Source organism: Spodoptera frugiperda, chromosome 15 (genome assembly GCF_023101765.2).
Source record: "Spodoptera frugiperda isolate SF20-4 chromosome 15, AGI-APGP_CSIRO_Sfru_2.0, whole genome shotgun sequence".
Taxonomy (NCBI): Eukaryota; Metazoa; Arthropoda; class Insecta; order Lepidoptera; family Noctuidae; genus Spodoptera; species Spodoptera frugiperda.
The window spans coordinates 11,941,948-11,964,472 of NC_064226.1; the positions used below are offsets into that span (position 1 = coordinate 11,941,948).

General features: G+C 34.2%; 1 protein-coding gene across 3 annotated transcripts in view; it reads right to left on the reverse strand.

The window, feature by feature from the left end:
• Positions 1-193: 193 nt before the first annotated feature.
• Positions 194-22,525, reverse strand: part of LOC118271985 (ADP-ribosylation factor 6) — a 49,647-nt gene continuing 27,315 nt past the window's right edge. For all 3 annotated transcript variants that reach the window (XM_035588276.2, XM_035588282.2, XM_050698949.1), the window contains exons 3-7: positions 9,290-9,398; positions 7,637-7,792; positions 4,585-4,731; positions 3,414-3,596; positions 194-2,914 (exon numbers count right to left, since the gene is read on the reverse strand). In XM_035588276.2, coding sequence (XP_035444169.1) covers positions 3,454-3,596; positions 4,585-4,731; positions 7,637-7,792; positions 9,290-9,371 — 528 coding nt within the window. In that variant the 5' untranslated portion in view covers positions 9,372-9,398 and the 3' untranslated portion in view covers positions 194-2,914; positions 3,414-3,453. The remainder of the gene's footprint in view (positions 2,915-3,413; positions 3,597-4,584; positions 4,732-7,636; positions 7,793-9,289; positions 9,399-22,525) is intronic.

A 22,525-nucleotide genomic window follows, 5' to 3' on the forward strand; every position in this document is an offset into this window, starting at 1 on the left:
CTAGGCTGATAACTATATCGAGAAAAAAAATAGCTAGACTAGCCATGTACATGGACTGGATGATCACTGACTTTATTAAGAAATTTTGATTTACTATCAATGCCCATTAAGTCTGAAATAAAATACAGTTACGATATTTCTGAGTCTATTATTGGTACTCGGTCTTCTATCTAGAAAGGAATAAAACTAAATGTTTCAAGGGTGAATTTATATTGAATTTATCTTTCTACAATATTATACAATAGGTTTTTAATTAGCAACGCTTCCGCGCTAAACCCGGCGGTACATCACCATTTAAATTATAAATATTTTTACATCACCGTGCAAAATAGTTGCTAGAAATTTTTAATTGCACTTTAAGTTGAAAATAAAATTGATTATCAAAGTTAAATCAGTTCTAAATTTGTAAGAGCATGACCTATTGTATATTGTCATGTCTAAGAGTATTACCATCGATCAATTCGAACATTCTAGAAAATAATCATACATTAAATGTTCTATGAAATATATTTATATCACAAAGTATAGGTGAGTTTTAACAGAAAAAAGTTAACAAAGCTTTCGTCGTATTTACTCGCAATTACACAATTCTAGATGTAGGCAAGAAATCAGTACAAACAAATAGTAAAGGTTGCCGAAAATTTAGGCTATGGACCTGGAAATAAGAGCTAATTTTGATTAAACACGTGTTACTATGATTGAGAGCACGTTCTAGATCAAAACGTTGAGGCGCAAGACGATTTTGTATTAGTAATTATTGTCTCACGTACATTTGATTCAAATTCTATCTACTTCTAACTTTGCTGTGATTCTAAGAGTCCCTTTAACGTTTGAAAGAGCGGGGATAGGCGCACAGAATTTCTTAATTATTAAAAACGTATAGACGCGTATTGTAATGTTCTACAATCGATAACTAATCCCCGCTCAATATTTACACAAGGACAATTACAGGCTGGCTCCACCATCGTTAAATTAACATAGGATCAACGATATCTCTTCAAAAACCCCGTCAAACCAAGTTTATTGAGTCAACGGTGAAACCAGCCTTCCTAGCAATACCTATTACTTAAACAATCAACGACATCGATGTTCTAACTCTCATTGAGTTCCTAATTTCGTTGAATATATTAATTTGATAAAATTACTTTATATCTAAATCGTATGGAAAATCTATTTATTGCTATACTTCCATGTTCCTTCAATCGTCGCATAGCGTAAGCTTTTTATATGCCTCGAATAATTTATAGAGCAGAGAACTAAGTTTGTATTGTTACAAAAAAATCTCAGATTCATGAAAACTATTTATTGATATTAATCATGGTAACTCGACTACTTTCGAGCTAAGCTAGGGGCTCATAGACAGCGACGCCATTATCAGTTGAGCACCTAGCATGGCTTGAAACCTTGAGTGATATTATAATTGATCCCTACTCATAAACAATGAAGCTTGGGCATACAGTTTGCATCTAAAAATCAGCCTTGTATAAGCAAAATCACCCTTTGGCAAAAGCCCTCACAAAACAAAGCTATAAAATTTAAATAATTCGCTAGAAAAATCTCATTTCAAGGTCCATTAATGAGCCGTATTTACAAAATCAGGTGGTCCCCGTACTGACTCGACTACTGGCACAGTTTTACGGCGCTTTACTAAGACAAACTGCTTAAGGAGTTATTATACCGATTCCAGCAGTGTATTTCTTTGAATAAATCAATAATTGAAGACAATGTTTAAACTACGACACCAAAAGGATATAAGTTTAACCTATCTAACTGAATGTTGATTCATGGCACCATAGCTTCCAGAATAAAGGAACGTATTTGAGTGCGATTTCTATTGATTTATATGCGTGCCATTATAGAATTAGTAAATCAGGACAAGTTTCATAGATTATTTCCTCGCGACATACACAAGACGTAACAAAAACAAGCGCATATCAGCTCAATCTTAGTAAAGCGCCAGCACCGTCCAAAGAATCACATAGAAAGCAGAAAGCAATATTCATAGTTCATACATACATAAGAAGATTTTGTCTTAAAACATTTCGCATACAAAAATCAACATTCAAAACAGCGACAGTAATAAAAATACTCTTCAATATGTACATACATTGCTTCAATATGTACATTATTGTATCAGGGTAGCTTGACTATTGTTACAAGGCAATAAGACTCAAATTCGAGTGCACAGGTATTAGTCAATCCATGTTCACATTTCAATTAGTGCGAAAACTAATTCAAGTGAAGCGAATAGTGTTATAGTAATTTTTTAATATAAATAATTTCAATATAAATTAAATAGTGATGTATAACATGTCAATTTTAAATTTTAAATGTCCTTATAAATAACGAAGGGTAGAAATAACTTGTTAATTTTTATTGATTTGATTGATTTTCTTAGCCATTGATCTGTATGAAGTTTAGCTAACAACAGTCAAGCCACGCTATACGAATGACCTACGCAGCGTGCATAACTATCACTTAAATATCCGTAATAAACAATATTGCGACCATCCATACATAGTCCTCGATTACCCACAATAATGCATTAGAAACTTTATTCTACCTTACTATACAAAGGAGGTAAACATTAACTAAATAAAAAAAAATCATTTTACTTTATGTAATAATTCTTTAAATAACATAAAAAAATAATCGAATATCGTTACAACAAAACTTTCTAAATTTGTTTTTTTTTATTATTTTTTAAATATGGAATATTTGATTTTGTGACAAGCGTTCGCTTGCTTGCTATCTAAGGTTGTGTTCACACGGACAGTCTCTCGCACCGTACACTGCGCACTGGAGCGTTTTGTCTGTATAACCATTATAAAGAATCAACACTGGTATTCACAATGACGTTGCTTGTTCCGGCACACGGGCGCTTACTTAAATTAAATGGCATCGACATCCTCACCTGGAAATAGAGAAAAAATTCAATGAATATCTGTGTCTATTTCATTTATTGGAATATCCATAAATTTAATATAACCAAGAGTAATTAAATGCAATTCAATAGTTTAATTCAAATAAGAAAGGTGTAAAGGAAAACGGTATGGTCCCAATTCCAAAAACATATTACCGCCATTTAATTGCTATAAAGGTGAAGTTGGAATGAAATTGGGCCCTTCCCTTAGTGAATTTCATCATGGAAAAAGTTTACAATACTTTGCTGAACCATCTTAACCTATACAGTTATTCTAGTTATCATTAGAACAACAACTTTTTTATGGGATGGACGGATCATTATGATGGTAAGCAATCAACGCCGCCCATGGTCACCCGAAACACTAGGAGTTATAAGTGCGTTGCCGGTCTTTTATTAAGGTTAAGGATTTGAGTATTGAGAGATTAAGCAGCATAATAAAAGCAATAATTTTATGACTACATATTAGGAAGAGTTTGTAGCAACGTACCGTGGCGGGCGCGGCGGCACAGAGCCGCCTACTCTGCAGCTCATAACTTGTGGTTGCTGGTGAGCCAGGTGAGCCCCTCGTACAGCCCGTCGCCGGACGTCGCGCACGACGGCTGCACGTACCAGTTGCGGTCTCTGATGCGCGTCAGCCCCAACTTCTCTTGTATCTCGTGGGGTTTCATTGCTGGAATTATAAAAGGGTAATGTTTGAGCAATTATAGGGGATTTTTTTTTTTCTTAGTCTTTTGAATAACCAGGAAACTAGATTTAGTCTATCCCAGTGATCAAATAATTTACAAACAGATCTGCTCTTTGGGAAATATAGGCGAGATTTATATTACGAACGTTAACATAATTATGAAGCAGATGAGTAGAAATCTGAAGATAACTTCTTTAATGAATCACTTTTTTTTCATTTGTGCCCTGAAATACATTTCGAATATCAAATAAGTGTAAAACCAAAGTGCTCGCTTTCAGGAAGAGCCCTTTTAATTAATGAAACCAGTAGACCTGCAGCTGTCTTTTGACTATTGCAAAATACATGTCAAATGAGGGTCAACCACGGCCTACAACCTGTCATTCGCTCCTCAAGAATGCGACCTTTGACCATACAATTAGTCAATGACGAGCACATCTCTCGTGTCTTGACAAATGACCTAGATTTCTTCATTTCCTTTTGAGTCTAATGTGTTAGAAACTTCCAGACTGGCTCTATAGATCTGTCTATCAATTTATAGCATATAGAAAGAAAAAGAACATGTGGGTTATTACAAACCATAAATTACTTTAGTTTTCTTGACTTTTAACTGAATGTCCTTGGTCTAGTAGTTATATTATGGTATTAAATGCAGAAACAATGTGGACATTCCACCTAATGTTGTCGTGATCTAAAATTTAATAGTCGTCATAGAATTTCCAATACATAGTTAAATTGCATAACAGTATATTCCAAATAGTATAAACAGTATGTGCTTCGTCTTGACGATATATTAAAAAGGGCCAAATTAATGCATGAAAAAGCTGATAACCGTGGATGAAACAAAAGAGATATTTAGGAATCGGAGCAATTGGCGTTCCATTGTCTCTGCCTACTTCCATGGGAGACAGGCGTGAGGTTATGTATGTAAGTACTTCGGTCTCGATAACGTGTAATTAAATGAAATTGTCCATACCGTCAGGCAAATCCTGTTTGTTAGCGAAGATGAGTATGATGGCGTCACGCATTTCTCTGTCGTTGATGATCCGGTGCAGTTCCTGACGGGCCTCGTCGATGCGGTCCCTGTCCGCACAGTCCACCACGAATATTAGACCTTGAGTGCCTGGAACATTTCGTTATATAGACGTTAAGACTATGTCATGATGTATACAATACTAGCAGTTATCCGCGCCTTCGTACGCGTACAATAATGACTTGTGACAGAATTTGGGCTTTTGAATTTGCTATAAACCTCACGGAGCCCGAGACTTTTTCAACGAATACAAAACCGAGGAAATCGGTTCTTGCGTTCTGGACTTATAGCGTCAGGAAGGAAAACCCGACTTCCTTTAATGTTATAGACTAGCAAACTCGGCGAACTCCGTTTCGCCACCAATGATTTTCTTAAATTTTCTTTGTTATAAACCTGACGGAGCCCGAAACCTTTCCAACGAATGCAAAACCGTGGAAATCGATTCGTGCGTTCTGCAGTTATAGCGTCAGGAAGGAAAACCCGACTTATTTTTATATTATAGATTAGCAACACACTTTTATAGAGCAGATGGGCAGAAAAGCTCACATGAAATACATATTTACACTTAGGCTCCCTATAATAGGGTGTATATGTGTGTAATACACAGGGTGCGATTAGTTAGAATAGGGAATTTAATTCGAAACTTCTTGGTTGGTTGCACAGCCGCACAACCCTAATGTCTCAAGTCATACGAAAAATAATTAGGAAGGTCCAAAATAGAACTTCAAGTCATCTATCATCTTAATCTGCTGTCTAGGTTCAAAATAATTTATCTATACATATAATAAAATCGTAGAAAAGTGCTGTCTGTACATTGAAAATAAAAATAAAAAAAATAGCAGGGGTTATTGTTATGTCGATGTCGAACCCAAAAATGTAATTAACTTTTTTTTGTCTGTTTGTCTGTTTGTCTGTTTGTCTGTTTGTCTGTTCGTCTGTGCGCGCTAATCTCAGAAACGGCTGATCCGAGTTGGATGTGGTTTTCACGAATATATTGTGGGATGCTTAAATTTACATTTAGTGTTTGTTTCATGTCAATCGGTTCATAAATAAAAAAGTTATGTCAAATTAAAGAATCACGTCGAACATTCTATGCTTATACCATTAATCTCCGCAACTATTTGACGGATTTGGTTGAAATTTGGTACAGATATAGTTGAGAACCTTAGAAAGGACATAGATATATTTTTATTTCAAAAATCAAAAAATAAAATAAAAATAAAATTAAAATAAAATAAAATAAAATAAAATAAAATAAAATAAAATAAAAATAAAAATAAAAATAAAATAAAAATAAAATAAAAATAAAATAAAAATAAAATAAAAATAAAATAAAAATAAAATAAAAATAAAATAAAAATAAAATAAAAATAAAATAAAAATAAAATAATAATAAAAATAAAATAAAAATAAAATAAAAATAAAATAAAAATAAAATAAAAATAAAATAAAAATAAAAATAAAATAAAAATAAAATAAAATAAAAATAAAAATAAAAATAAAATAAAAATAAAATAAAAAATAATTTTATTCCGGACATACAGCGCCATCTATTGTTCAATTTCGTACTTATAGTACGGAATTGAACAATGTCGGGCTGTTCCTATACTCCGTAGATAGATGGCGTTGATCGCGCAATGGTGTAATTACAATTGTTCAGTTCATGTTATTGTTTTAATTCATTGGAAATTTGTTTTTACAAAATAGTAAAAAGCAATGAAAAATATAACATAATACAACTTTTAGTACAAAGAAAACGCTCTAACGGAGTATAGATAATTCTATGTCGATCGTTACACGACTTCGGTTCATGTTATTGTTTTAATTCATCGAAAAAAGTTAACAAATAGTAAAAAGGTATGAAAAAAATTATATCAATATAATTAAACTTTTAGTACAAAGAAAATGCCCGAACGGAGTATAAATAAATAATCCAAGTTGTCTTTATCCTCGATAGATGGCGTTGGGATCGAAATAGATCGCGCTATGGTTTTGTTACAATTATTTGGTTGGGTATCGGCCGAGCGCTTCGGTACTATTGTAGAAAATGTGTATTATCAGTCGTATGATTATTTGTCTGTAGTGGTCCTGCTGTTTCGTATATTCTAAATTGGTTTCGTTGTATTTGTCAATTAATAAGTTTATTTGTTGGGTTTTCCTGGTTTTCTGGTTAAACTTTTTAACGTAGGTTTAGTTTGATATCGATTATTAGTAGTTACTGTAGTTAGTTTTTTTAATAAAATTGTAAGTCTAATTTATAAATTAATTAGATTAGATTTAAGTCGTTTCTTTTAAATTATTTAGTTTAAGCTTGGTTATTATAGCATAAAGGATAGGTTCTAATATAATTTCTTTTTTAATTGTTATAAATTCGTAATTCGTAGCTTTCTTTAGTTTTAAGTTAGTTTTCATCTTAAGTTCGGAAAGATTATAATATTTCTTTAGTTAAAGTCCGTTTTTAAACTATTTTTTCAATGCCCTAAGTGAGTATACATCTATTAAAATCAAACGCAGAGCTCATTATGTTGATTTTTGAAGAGTTCCCTGGAATATCTTAAACATCTCATTTTTGAAGAGATTCCGCGAGATCGGGAACTCATCATCATCATCATCATCATGAGCCTATAGCTATGGGAACTATGTGGTTAAAACCAAAAATTTGCCGGAAGTCACTATTCCACGCGAACGAAGTCGCGGGCAAAAGCTAGTCTTTAATAAATCTGGGTCTGTAGGTAACCATCTTCCAATTTGCTATTATAATCCTTTTGCTTGATCATTTATCAATATTAAAGTTTCCAAAATAACTAAAACGAGTACGCGAGGCGAATTCGTTAGACCATTCGTATTGTTATTGAAGATTTTGAAAAACACGAATTTGCGTATGATTCTTTGTATAAACATAGGCAAACAATCTTGGGAATTTGGTCACTAGTTTCCTAGACCAAGAGGTCGGGCTTCAATTGGTAAAAATAATAAAAGAGGTAAAATAACACACCTGTATAATAATGCCTCCAAAGAGGTCGTATTTTGTCCTGCCCTCCGACGTCCCAGACGTTGAATTTGACGTTTTTATACGTTACAGTTTCCACATTGAAACCGACCGTAGGTATCGTTGTGACTGACTGACCTAATTTTAATTTATATAAAATAGCTGTAGGTATATTTTAAGGAATTATTCATTATGTATTTTATACTACAAAATTCTAAGAACTAGTTTCACAATGTCTGGATAGCTGCTATGTATCAGATAACTTTGAATTAAGAACATAATTTGTATGCACTATCTGTCACATAAGTTTATCGGGCACTTATATAGGTGGTAAAACAGACGCTTAATGATTTCAAAGGTGATCTTATTTCTGCATCACATCATAAGCGTATTGTCACGACTCTCGTAGTGGCAATAAAGATCTAAGAGAGGTTTTTCTTGCAAACTTATTAGAATATATCACACCTGTCTCCCGTTCGGTTAACATCTCGTCTGTCGGTATATGAGACACGATAGAAAACACGTTGTGTCTCGCATAAATCTGCTTTCGGCATAAGACATTCTGGCAAGATGGTCTTAGATGGATATATTTCGCTTTACGTGCTTATCTATTTCGATACGCTCCATATGAGAAAGATCTTAATGATGATTCATGTTTTTTTTTCAACATGCAAGTGCAAACAACTTTTCTGCATGCTAGATGCAGACAGGTTTGTTTGCACAATATATGTTTGTGTAGCTAACAAAGAAATAGTTTAATTTTAATATTTCAGTGTTGAGAAACACGTACCAGACTACTTTCCAGTGAAATGCCAGCTCGAGCTCATGGCTCTCTATACTGAGAATTGATCTGAATATTATTGAATTCGTGGGTATTGTGCGGATTGAGAAACCCCTTATTGCCTGAGATATATTTGAGAAATAGATTATTTCTATAAAACCCAGCCATAAGAATCCCTAACGTGGCTTGAAAATAGTCAAGTTACCAATAGTCAAGTTACAAAAAAAATCTCGTCAAAAGTTACGTGAGTAAGCCGTACAATATAATTACATATTTTAATACTAAAACGATTGGTTTATCCATCTTTTCTTGTTTATACTGCACGTAACACTAACAACTAACACTACACAACACAACAGGATATTCATACTCTCAATACCGTAACGCTCGCATCTATATGAGTTAAGTTTATAGCGATATAAATGGTGAATATCGATGATGTCATAAAATGGAAAACCCGAGGGTGTGCCTACGTGTGAGTACATTTTCAGTTCTTAGTTTTATTTATTCTCAACTGTACATAAGGTTATCCTTCTTTTATATCTTTTTATGCGAGGGTAAAATCATCCAATGACTTCTCCCACTTTGGGTGAGGCGAGAGGGAGTGTCAGACTCTTACTGTCTAAAAACCACCCCGTTCCTTCTCCTGTTTCGAACCGGAGCCCCGATAATATGTTACGTTGTCCGCAGCTCCGGATATCTTTCTATTATATCTTCATTTTGAATAAATCCCAAAATAATAATACTTTTTGCCATTTTACAAGTTCCTATATTCCCACTGTTCGTTATCGACCCTATCGATAACATTTCCTGGATACTTGATGTCCTATAAATGATACTGATGTTTCACGTTACTTTAAAATTTTGATAAAGGATACTAGTCTTTCCGGCAGCATCGAGGCCCAGCATCAATATCCTCATCTCCTTGTTACCGAAGATTTTTGACAACAGCTTCCCCATTGTGCTGAACTCGCCTCAACCGCACAACTGAAATAAACGAAAAAACATAAAATTAATTACTGATTAAAGATATCATAAGATTTTAAATTCTCAAGAAACCATCAGAAGATAGATCAAAATAAAGGAAACGAAAACCGATGAAAACTTGTTAAACTAAATCGTAATCTATAAATAAACCAGTTTGTCGGTTAGTTAAACAACTAAACGCGTTAACTGAGAGCTATTTATTAGTTTAGTAGAAATTCGGCGATCGTAAAATAAATACCAAGCCAATTAGTTTTCTGAATAAATATCTAGCGTGGTTTTAATAAAGGTATAAAATTAGCTCTTTCGAATGGACGTAAGCGTTACTGTACTGTTCAGCTTTAGTTCGAAACTTCTTGATTTAGGATTTTGACACCACGTATAGTAAGTATTAGGGTCTTAATATGGAGCCTAGAACTAAGTCTCAATACTTAGTATGACTCGAATATTATGAGAGGTCTTATAATTAAATGAAACAATTTTTGATACTCAGTACAGTTCCTATAATGACATCTCTACCTAATTTCCTATACCTTAATGGAATAATGATGTTAACTATGTTAAAATTAATATTCAATTTATTGTCTGAACGAGAAATCAATTATGGAGTACTTCACTTAACAACCTAAACCAGTGTTGCGGAAATTCAAACGCGGTTAAGCAATTCAAAAGTTTGCAACGATATAGTTAGAGGGTAGGTTCTAGTTTACAACACATCTTAGATAGTTTTTCTTACTTTGGAATAAATAAAACAACATAGTTATGTGGAAAAACAATTTCCTGTCTGGTGATTTGTCCAATGATTAATTTTGCTTCGAGATAAATCTACCAAATCACGATAGAGCTAATGGTATAGTAATGGCTATAATTAAGATGTTCATAATTTCGCATACAAGCTACGACAGTAAAAATACAATGACTGAAGAACAATGTGTCATAAAAACTTCGCAAGATTATCGTTACAAGTCACACTTAGATCTCGGCGGGTATTTTATTCTTTATCGCAGGAATCTAACTAAATTTTCTTTTTATCCATAACCTACTTATCAAACCGTGTTCATAAAAACAACACACGAGCAATTTCACAAAACTTTTCATCTCACATTTCATTTTACGATGAAAAACATTACGTTGAGCAAAAACATGACTACATAAGTATGAAAGAATATTTTTTTACAACACGTAAACGGTGAGCGAATCACAAAGTTAGTTTAACAGGAGAAAAAAGTATTTGACGAAACTTGATGTACCAATTTGCCAATCTTGTCTACCAAGAGACCAAGTTAAATGAAGTAAGTTGGTGGTTAGTTTGAAGACATATTGACGTCCTTTATCAATGAAACTGATTCGCTGTGGGCGTATCATCAATTTGAGTGGGGATTACGTCAATGATTTCATGGAAGCGCTTTAAGCATTACCTACGTACAGCGTGGAATTGTGGGCAACGAATCGGATAAGATACGAGGAATATCCAGCTTTGAAAGCGCTGTATGGAATTGATAAATTGGTAGTCCATTCAATGCCAGAGCGCTGTACAGTGCTCTATCTGTACCTAGTATCTACAAGTTGAATCGTTGTATGCACACTGATAACATGACCTACACAAACATCCGACGCAGATTTTTTGCAATGCACTTTGAATGTATTACGAGTATTATATTCTACATAATTTTATACATGGTTTTTATTTGTTTCGATTAACTCTGCATTTTCTATATCGTAGCGCCGTATGATATATAGTGTGGTTACCTTTTCGACCTGTCATATTCCATTTACCCTGTGTACGAGTGATAATAAAAAAATCTACATAAATATTGCCCTAGCTGAAAGAGCCTCAATAGATTCAAATTCTCGAATATTCCAATTTAGATCTCTCAAACAGAGGGGGTTGTAAATCATATTACAGTTTCGGTAAACGAAGGATAAGGACCACCCTCCCGGTTGATAAATTCAGAACATTGTTTTCGCAATCCAAATTAAAATACAAACGTTACGAAAATGCGACATTAAAAGGCAGTATTCAAGAAAATGGAGGATGATATTTTATGTTTAAAATGTGTCAGATAAATCTTGTGCTAACTTTAATTTACTAAGAGGTGAGATTGAAATCATCAAATATGATACAGTAGCTGTGTCTAAAACCTTATTCTTAGGTCAAAATTCAACTGACTAAACGGAAACTTGACATTGTCAATGTTATCTAGTCATTTGGATGAAATAATTATTTTTCATCGAAAGGGTTACATTAGTAGCATTAGGTGACAAGCCATTTCAAAACGACAATGGGTGTAGTGTTGATTTACATTTAATTGAGTCGACGCAAATGATATTGGTATTCGTGATATAATTGTCGTATCGCTAATTACAATGTATAAGATTGACAAAGCATTAGTTCCGAAACATAATACGATCAAAACTAAATCTGAACATACATACATCTTAATTAAACTTGAATCACTTTAGATTTCAGGAGTGATTGACATTTGCCTAAGCCCTAGACAACCTTGATCTCCATACCATTATCTTGTAAACTGTATACGACCTGGGAATAAGCCGAGCAGTCGGGTTTTCATTTCTAGACCCTCATAGGTGCATAGAATATAATCAAACAATTATATCACATCACAAAAATAAATATTTAGCTACATATCAATGTATCCGTGTTAATGCATTGAACGTTATCATCAATCAACAAGAACCAGGGCGACGACGGTGCTCTATCGGAAGCCGTCTATCATAGTGAACACCCTCGTTTATTTAAATGTACGTGTTAAATAGGGTGAGAGGAACATACTTCTTATTTACTGTTTCATTTCCATAGCAGTTTTTCTTTTCAATTTGTTTTCTAAATGACTTATTAACTGTACGAGTTATAAACTTCCTATAAAGTATTTTCAAGCTTCTCTAAAAACATCTTGTTAAACAATCGATATTGAAATCATACCACTACAATAATGTCTAAACATAGAAATAACCAGCAAATAAAATCATTAACCCAATATTCAAATTACGAAACTTAGAATGTACCATATAAATGAAGGTTCCAGACCAATACTGCATCAAGGAATCTAACTATTACTTCCACATCCCACATACAACACCTACCTGCTAGGCAGTCGATGCCCTAGATACTAAGCTAGGCTAAATATAGACAAGAGCCTTGGCTATGGAATCCGAAGCCACTCCGTACTTCGATTGCCATTTAGAAGTTCTTGACTTGCAAACAGTTTAGGAGTTCAACAACGGATTCAACGAGGACTTAAAGAGTTAGCTTGAACGGAAAACAAACGTAGGTAGTTCATCAAAAGTTGGAAACTCCCTACAGTGGTATTTACTTAAATAAATTGGATTGAACAATATTAAAAGTATACAGAAGACGAGGCAATTTACGTTCATTGTTGATCCAGAAATTTCTTAGTTCCACTCCAACCACTCCAAGATTACAAAGTGCCCTAAATTCTGATTGTTCATCGCCACTTCGTGACTTAAGAAAATTAAGACTTTGTACAAATAAATATGTACAACAGAGCTAGATAGAAGGGAATTCACGTCGATCGTTAAAGGGCAAGAGCTCGTTTCAAATAAATTCGGTTGAAAGGTTGAAATAATTCAGAAACATGTGCCAAAAATTAGTTCCTGTAAATAAACGAGTACGAACTTTAAGTTATAGTTATCGACCCATTAAATGTAAAAAAAAAACCTCTTTGAAATCCTAAAATATCTATCGAGTAAAATCAGTATAAAAACTGGCCACAATTGGCGAATAGAATTAATATGGGGAGAAAAATAGCAATTGCCGGAACGAGAATAGGGGATAAAAGGCGTGGAATGAATTACCAAGTCGCTTTCGTCTGTTACTTTTGTTATCTTTAAAGATAAAATGACGCAGTTTTGTAGAAATGTCTTAATAAGCGGGATTTTGAATAAATTCACGATGTTCTAGTATCTTTTTCAACCGAAATAGATGTCTTTACAAATAAATTCACGATTCACCTATCTTTACTTTTCATATTAAACCAAAATCCTCTCGTGTTGATAAAACGTCTGTTGAACAAAAATGTAATTGGATTTTCCCAGTTCAACATCTGTTCGTGAAGACCAATATGAATTTACATAGTTTTTACTTATTAGCAAAACTTGAGGGTAATTCTGAATAACGTGGTTGGATTATTAATTCATACAGAGATCGTTAATGACGTCAGAGCGGCGTCTTTTAGGGAGATTGTCTATACCTACTACGTTGCACTGGATGTGTTTGCCTTCCACTATGGAACATATAGCTTAGCACTGGTGGAAACGGACTCAGCTAAGGTATGTTTTTTAAATGGAAAGATGCGTGCTATGGATGGTTTCCCTAATTAGATACATCGCATACTCGAGCTGCGTCTTCCTCACACAGCTGCATAGCTTAGTATCAGTGGAAATGGTCACATAGTTTCACAGCTTAGCTATTACATCTTCGTAGCATAGCCACATAGCACATCTCTGGTGGAAACACGCTTACAGTTATGACTTTAAAAATAATTATAGAATGCATGACGTTTAACAACACTGCAGTAAAGTAGTTACGATATTTGTCTGTTGCATGCAAATGCTTCAAACATGACACCAATATTATTACAAATGTAATATCCAAAGTGGTAAAATTGTGAATATGTTATGACGATATGAAAGCTGTGTCCCATTTTAATGAAATTAGCATAGCTAGGAAAGTAAATTAAACGTAAAATGGGTGAAAGTCCTTCAAATAGATATTGGTAGCCAAAGATCAAGTGGTGAGCTAAAGGAGAAGTATACCTATATGTCTAAGAGACAGAAACAAGCTGATGACGATGTTAAAACGCAATAAATGAAGACATTAATATAAGTTATTACGACACTACGTCCTTATTCTATATATTATACCGCTTATGGTAGCGGGTTTAAGCCCTGGCTGTGTGGACACGTCCGATTTATGTGTTTGCTCAGGACTAGGACGACAGAGGATAAACATAACTTAATAGAAGCATATTTGATTTACACAACATCCCTGTATAATATACACAAGCTTATTTGGTAAAATATAGTACACAATTTAGGGCAAATGAAGAATATAATGGCTGCCGATGATAAATAATCTTTTCAATAAAATCTATACAAAAACTAATTGATGATACCATAGCAAATAAAGGTCCCGCGATTCGTCGAAGCAATTTACAAAATCTATGTATAACCACAGAGGCCATTGAATTACAAGCATTGAAAATATTCATCAGAATTCATGGAAAAACGATCCCTATTCATATTCGTACCTTTTTACATAATACAAAACATCTCCATCTCGTGGAATATAAGAAATTCATGAGACGCGAATGGTAAATAAATAATCATCAACAAAATTAATGTACGGTACGAAAAGAACATCGAAAATTATGTAAATGTGAATTTGTTCTACCAGGAAACTTATGAATGGTTTATTGCCTTAAATAATTAAAGCTAATACGAATAACAGCCAATTATATTGTCATACATGACTAATTCCCAGTTTTATTAAGACAGTTCAACCCATTATCAAATACTAAACATACATCCAATCTCGATACTATACAATACAGTACCTGTACTCATTCACCATGCTTTTATGTCAATTCAATAAGAGCAACGTACCAAACAAAATCTACGTTAACTGATAACATCAACACCACAAATTCGCAAATTGATCTTTCATCAAACACCTCGACATGATCAAACTCTTATAACAAACTCAATTTGGAAAACAAAGGACGTTTCTATCAAGACCGAATCATCTGAGTATGTAAAGGAAATGTGAACATTGACATTAATTGATCGAACCGGGCCGGAATGAAATCTTGATGTAACCGGTACGACTGGAAACGCTAACGTATCTCCAATAAATGTCCACGGAGGAACAGGCGACCCAATTCTATTCATAGAAAAAAGTATTTCAACCACGCCTTACAAGGAAACTGATGTAATAAAAGATCTCGTGATATGGAACTAAGTGGCTTTGCAATATTACGAAGTAGGACAAAATCTGGAGCCCTAAAGTTCTAGAATCTTCCATTAATTTCTGGAATGTAAGATAGAATGTACCACTGCTAATTCTGTGGAATTGTTTAAGTGATTAACTGAAGGCGTTGGAGAGCATGTTTGAGTTCAGCATAGCTATCTTTAAACTCGTGAAGCGGGCTTGAAGGGTTATCAACATACATTACGATTTGCTTACTCTACAGGGATAGAACGTTAGATGTACATGGCTGATTTCGACATGCAAATTCAAAAGGCAAAAGTTAGGAAGCTATAAAAACAGAAACAGGTTAATGGTATACAGTGACAAGGCATAATTTGCCAATTCCGGACTAGGCAAACTATACGGATGCAAACAGGATTAATCATATCGGACGGAGGGAAAAGGGCGAACGATCGACATGATGCTTCTATAGGTATTTGGTCGATAAACAGAATAAAGGTTTAACGGCGTGCCACGGCATCATAAAAGTGGAAACGAGGGTTTGCCGGCGCTCTGAACACGGAACCCTGAATTGGGTCGCTCTGTGTATCTATAATGTCACTACGTTTGGGAGGTCGTGCTTAAATAATTTGATGCTTGGAAGGTCTGTTTGAAGTGGAGCTTACTTGTATACGTAGTTTGACGATACAAAATAGCTTTTTGGGTCCACTATAATTTCTTGTTGATAAATAGCATCAAATAAATTCTATCTTAAGTTGAATTTCATTTTATAAGCTTATCCTTCTTCGAAATGCGTGGTTAAGGTTTTACCTTTTGAAATCAATTACTTAGGTGCGTAAAAAATAAAATTGTTGAAGTAGATATATTTTAGAACACATTACAAAGGGCACTTGAAAGAATTTTCAAGAACATCTCAACTGACGTCACTCGACCGACTGAAAGGTTTTCGACAATCCATTGAGGTTCATTGTCAGTCTAAAAGCTGATAGGATAAGAGGCATTTTATTTGAAACGATTTTGTTCAAAAAATATATCTCAGAAGTAAGTAAATTGAATAAAGCATAGCGTTTGGGACTACAAACCGATTTAGTCTCTGTCAAAAACAAACAACACTCATTTTGGTTCATGTTCTCTGCCCCAGAGGCCGCAATGAAAAATTACTTCAATTACGTACAAAAAAAGGTCCCGGGTTGAATTGTTGATGCATCGTTGAATAAACTATCCATTCTACCTTGGAAACAATACGGTGACGTAACTTCACATTTGTAACGAATAACCCGACGAAGTGTAACCACGATATGATAGTGAACATTAGCTTATGATGTAATCACCCAGAAGTGGAGATATAGGTAATTAGAATAGACGCAAGTTTGTCTACTGTAACTATGCGTAGAATTGAGTAGTCGTTTAGTTGTCTGGGAATTTCAAATAATCCTTACTGGTAATTAGATTTGAATTGAAGCTTAATAAGCAATAAGGCAAGTGTAGTGTAGGGCGCCCTCCAGCTAGGTGGAGTGATGATATCTGCAAGGTAGCTGGTAATGGTTGTATGTGTATGTCCAGTAGTGAAGTAGAACAGGCTGATAATGGTGATGACTAGAGACCGGATAATATGCATTTGCATATTTGCATATGCATTTGCATATTTAAGCGATTTTCAAGGCTAATAGCATATTTTTACTAATATCTAGTGATGATGCATATTATTGCTATAATTTACAGTAGGTATTAATGGTCCGACAGAAGTTTTGCCAGAAAATATAAGGCTAACATAGCACAAAAGTTCAAATTCTGCCCAGTTACCTCAGTAGATGTGGAGCGATCATTTTCGACCTATAAAAATATTTTGAATGATCGAAGACATAATCTTACCACTGAACATTTGGAACAAAAATATTAAATAATGTTACATGTTACTGTATCGATTAACATCTATCATTGGATAGTTTTCTATAAATGCATGCTGATTTTTTAATAAAAAATATAAAACTTAATAGTTTTTTTTTTATTTTATCAAATAAAAATAAATTAAAAAGATACATACATAATAAAGTAAAAGATAAGACAAGTATTTACTAACAAAATACTTAAATCTAAAGGAATAATATTTACAAAACAAAAAAAAAACTCATTTAATGTTGCATATTCTGTCAGTTTTCGTGCATATTTTAGGCATTTTTCATGCATATTTGCATGCATATTTCAAGCTTTTTATGTTGCATATTATCCGGTCTCTAGTGATGACGATAATGCAGCATTAAGGTAAAATACACACTGAAACTGCCACTGAAAAGTCAGTAAAATGCAATGTTCTAACATAAACTATACATAAAAAGAAAATTTGCAAAATGAAAAAGGGTGGCACCCACCAATATGGTAAAAACACGTTATGAAATTCAATATAGTCCTACACCCTACACGAGATATCTATCAAACAGTTGCGCGAGTTCCCTATCTAACCCCAAAATAGGGGTGTCGGTCGGTTCGGTCCAGAACCACCATGTCAGCACTGAGGTCGCCCTTCTATTTCCGTCGGGTCAACGCCTAGGGCGTTAGCCATTTCCACGTCATTTCCCTTGGCAAGCCAATTGAATGGTACAATATACAATGTGTACACTTGACTTGTCTTGTTTTACAAACGTAATTAGTGGATTTACGAGGCCTGTGTTAAAGGGTGAATAGATTTCTGTTTCGCATATGGAAACTATAAAATTTCTTCTCGCGTCTTGTTAAAGTCAAGAGAGCATTTGCTTACAAAGATTGCGATTCAGAAGGGTATTTGCAGTGTTTAAATATTTGCAGAAATACCGCTTTTTCCTTGGGAGCTAGAATATTGCATTTCTATCCAATTGTAAAGATTCCGATATTCGATAAAAATAAAAATAAGTTAAAGTTAACGTGTGTGGTATTAAAACTAAAATGAAACTAAGGTACGTACTAATGAGAGAAAACATGATTCATTATTCAGTTCTCTTATTATCAAATGTTTGTATTTTCTAATCTATTGTGTAATACCCAGCGGATCAAGCGGAATATCCCAAGTATGTAATATAACATACTACATATTATACATAATGGTATGTTTATATAGCTGATAATATTGACTACAATATTGGTTAGATATACATTTACTAGTTTGACGTAGGTAATATTTAATGTACCTATATAAGTAAATGAAATCTCTTCAATTGCGAATGATTGATGGAGCTGGGACCGTTCTTAAATGGGTTTAAGTAAACGTTTCGTAAAAAGTGTCTGATCAATTCTAAAGTAATTCAAGTTATGCTAAAGTAGTTATAAGTAGATGCACAAAGGTTTTGGCAGCAGTAGCCAAAGGTGGAGTCCAGTAGACATCAAATTAAATACCATACTTCGTTATCATTGACAATTTGGCTAATGCGATAACACCCATCCCGGAGGCTTCAAGATCGCACACAAGATTTGTACCTTAAAATATTGCGACCACACGATATACCAAAAACCTTAAAACTGATATATAACTACTCCAACTTAAAAGAAAATCCCATTTTGTAAGGATCTAATTGTGAACGCTCCACCCCAGTGGGCTACTGCTCACCCCAACTACGCCCACCAGTTGGATCTCTGCCAATTACCAAAAAGATCTTCTGAAACCAGCTCATTCATCTTTACAAATGTTGCGTTAGATGCTTAAGGACACCATTTTACTCGAATTTTAGTTTAAAATAAAATAATAATACAAATTAGAATGGTCTTTGAGATGTTGTTAAGATACATTTTATTTTTTAGTTTCGTTTAGTTCAATTCTTGGGTGATTTTGAATAGTGTTTTAAATTCTAAACTGTCCTATAACATAATTCTTTTTACTGAAGGGACAGGAAAGGTTAAAAGGGACATTAAAAGGGACACAATTTTGAATGAAAATCTTCATTCATTTGCGTCTATCGTTCTATTACATGACCAAAAGATTTTTCCTTTCAACCCACGTTACTTAAAACTATATTCTTTAATTAAGACAAATAACTTGCAATACCTGACCTAACAACACTACACTAGTGTGATATAATCCCATCCGATGATTCAAAAGCAATTACAACGCTTTACAGACAGACGTGTAAAACAATTATTACTATTTAAGGTCATCGGGTAATTGCTGTGACTCACAAATTCGCTTGCTTTATAACAAATTCATTAAAAATAGGAACCACAACATTCTCATACGAAAAGGTGATCTCATGTGTAAAAATATAGCTGGTTAGGAAAATCCTCATGAAACACTGGGTAATAACAGGAATGAATAGTGGTATAAACACGTAACTTAGGTAATAATACGTAAATGCCAAAGCAAGTATGTAAGTCACGGTTGAAAACTTCAAACTATACTTATTGATTAATTTTAACACAGAAAAATGGCATCGGTACTATCGATATCTATAAACGATCAATGTAAAAAGATGGTTAGGATTCATTAACGATTAATTAACGAAAATAGTGTCATGTACCTACTCTTCATTTAATATTTAAGAAAGCTAACCAAGCTACTAAGCTAGCTAGCATAATTATGTTTACTATTATATTAATTACAGGCCTTATTAGCCACCCTGGACAACATCGAATAACTAATTAGTTCACTCCGCTGATAGAGCAATATGGCTGCTAAGTGCGTTATCTGCCATGCACTTAACACAAACTGATTTCATAAATGCACTTTACTGAGGTAATTTGTTGGAGCAAATCTTGATAGTGAAAATGTCAACGTAATCTCAGGATGACTTCATAGTTAATAATGTTTAGTGAGCAAAGGAGTAGATTTTCAAGGCTTTTTAATAACATTGTTGTGCATAAGTCATGTGAGTTGAAACGTTTAATTACACTGCATTCAGAGACAATCATATTCAAGGGCTTTTGGCTCGAAAAGCAGAACTAGGAACGCGGTGGTTTTTAGTCAGTAAGACACTGACACACCCTCTCGCCTCGTCCAAGGCGGGAGAAGTGATTGGATGACTTTCTCCCCTTTAAAAATGGGTACATATTCTAAATGTAATTCTTAATGACGAAAGTGCCTTTAGCCTGTGCTTTAGCTGCCGACAGAAAACAGTTGAGAGCAAATCCTCCGCTAACGTGGTCTACGAGCTGTCCCTTATGGCGTTCAATGTGTTAAAAATATAGATACACACTTAGTTCTTTTTTACCTTAATGTAAATGATACAAACTATAATTACCAAAGTACAAGCAATTTCGCAATGCACCAATCATACCACCAAAGACAAATTAAAAAAGTTACTACCTACAATCAACAAAGTTAAACCTTATACACATTAGTTTCCTTCACAAAATTGTATTGCACAGTTTCGTATATTTTTTACTGGAGAAATGCATTTCAGTGATTGCACCTTGGCTTACGGCCAAGGAACTACGTGCGGTTGGGGACGATTTTAATGAATTTATTGAATCATTTGTTTAACTACGTAGATACTGTACACTGTTCATGAATAATTCATTACGTTTGAAGCCATACAGGATACTTTCAAAGCTAGTATTACACATTGACGTTATGTCTGGTATGTTTTAGCATGACATTATAATTGAAATGCATGTTGGTAGCCAACGTAGGTTTGTATTCAATAAAACATAAAAGTGTAAAAGACTGACGTGACCGCTTCTTTTTTTTATGGCATTTCTCAGGTGAAGATGATATAGTAGGGATGGAGAAAATCAAACAATGATTATTATGCAAGTAAAAAACTAAATGCATGCAATCAAATATTTACTGCGGAAGCTAAAAGACATTACTGTTGTAGGAAACTAAACACTTAAATAGAATCAGACACTGACTAAAGTTATAGACGAAAATTCGCCAAGCGTTAACTGCACTGTTCGGCGCCGAAATGGCTGCAAAGTATGGAGCGAACGCACAACACTCGTAACTCATCGTAGGTATTGCTAGCTGGTGTACATTCAGTTAGTACAACAGGCAAGCTGTGCCAAACTATGTTTTACGCAGGACATTATTATTTGCACTATTTAACTACAAACTTTATGAAAAAGGAAAACTACAAAAAAAATACCACGGAAAATATACTTGAAACTGACATCACTGCATTATAGGTAAATGATAAATCCAAATACATTTACTATTTTTTACTCAAACGAACAAAGGTTTCCGACATACTTACAAAAATGAAGTCTGGAAATTAATTCACATACCATGAGAGCACCATTGATCCTAATAAAAGCGTTACTACCAACTACACTGAGCAAGCATCTTCAGAAACTAGAAGAACCTGTCTGCTAACACGATGCCTTAGTAGGTTAGTGAGAAAAAAAAATGCACTCAGAGGCCGTGACCGCCGCAGCGGCCAGTTCGGTAACGGTACACCATCCGACTGGCTAGTTAAGACACGATAATCGCAACTTTTGATTTGATTGAATCGACTATGTTAAATACATAAATTATACAAATCAAATATCTCTTAAGTAGCCTATGAAAATATAACCGCGAACAGAAATAACGAACCAACTAAAAGTAAAAAATTAAAACTTCTTGGCAAAGGGAAAAACTCAAAACATCAACAATCCAAAACCCTTTCAATACCGGTAAAACCAACCCACATCCAAAATAGGATACTACAATGCCGCCAAAAATAAACCATAGCTCGAATCACAGACAGATGTTTCGTTTCGCTTTTAAAATTCACGAGTCGGAACAGACTTTAGGCAAACAGTTTCTCGTATTTATCGGATCGTGAAACTAGAACAATGGGAGACCTATTCATACTTGGACCCTAAATGATAAATCAAGTATACGACAACCAGCCGTAAAGGATAGGTCAAAAACGAAAGCCTACTCGTGAACGTGTAATAGAATAAATGTTAATTACTTCTAAGACGTGCAAAAGAAAGTAAATGAAACCGTAACGTGAACAGAAGTTCCAATTAAAGAGATTAAATCCGTAGGATTACTTCCAATTAAAATTGTCATAAGCCCTCGGATTCCTTTACAAAGTATCCTGGGGAGTATTCTAAATTACATTCACGTGTAGACTCCGAGACGACGAGATTCTCATAAGCATTCTACGACAACTCGGGACGAAACCGCAGAATTGCAATATACATTCATTCGAGGAGGACGGAAACGGAACATGTGGCAACTATTTCATATCCCTTGAAGCTTCGTCTA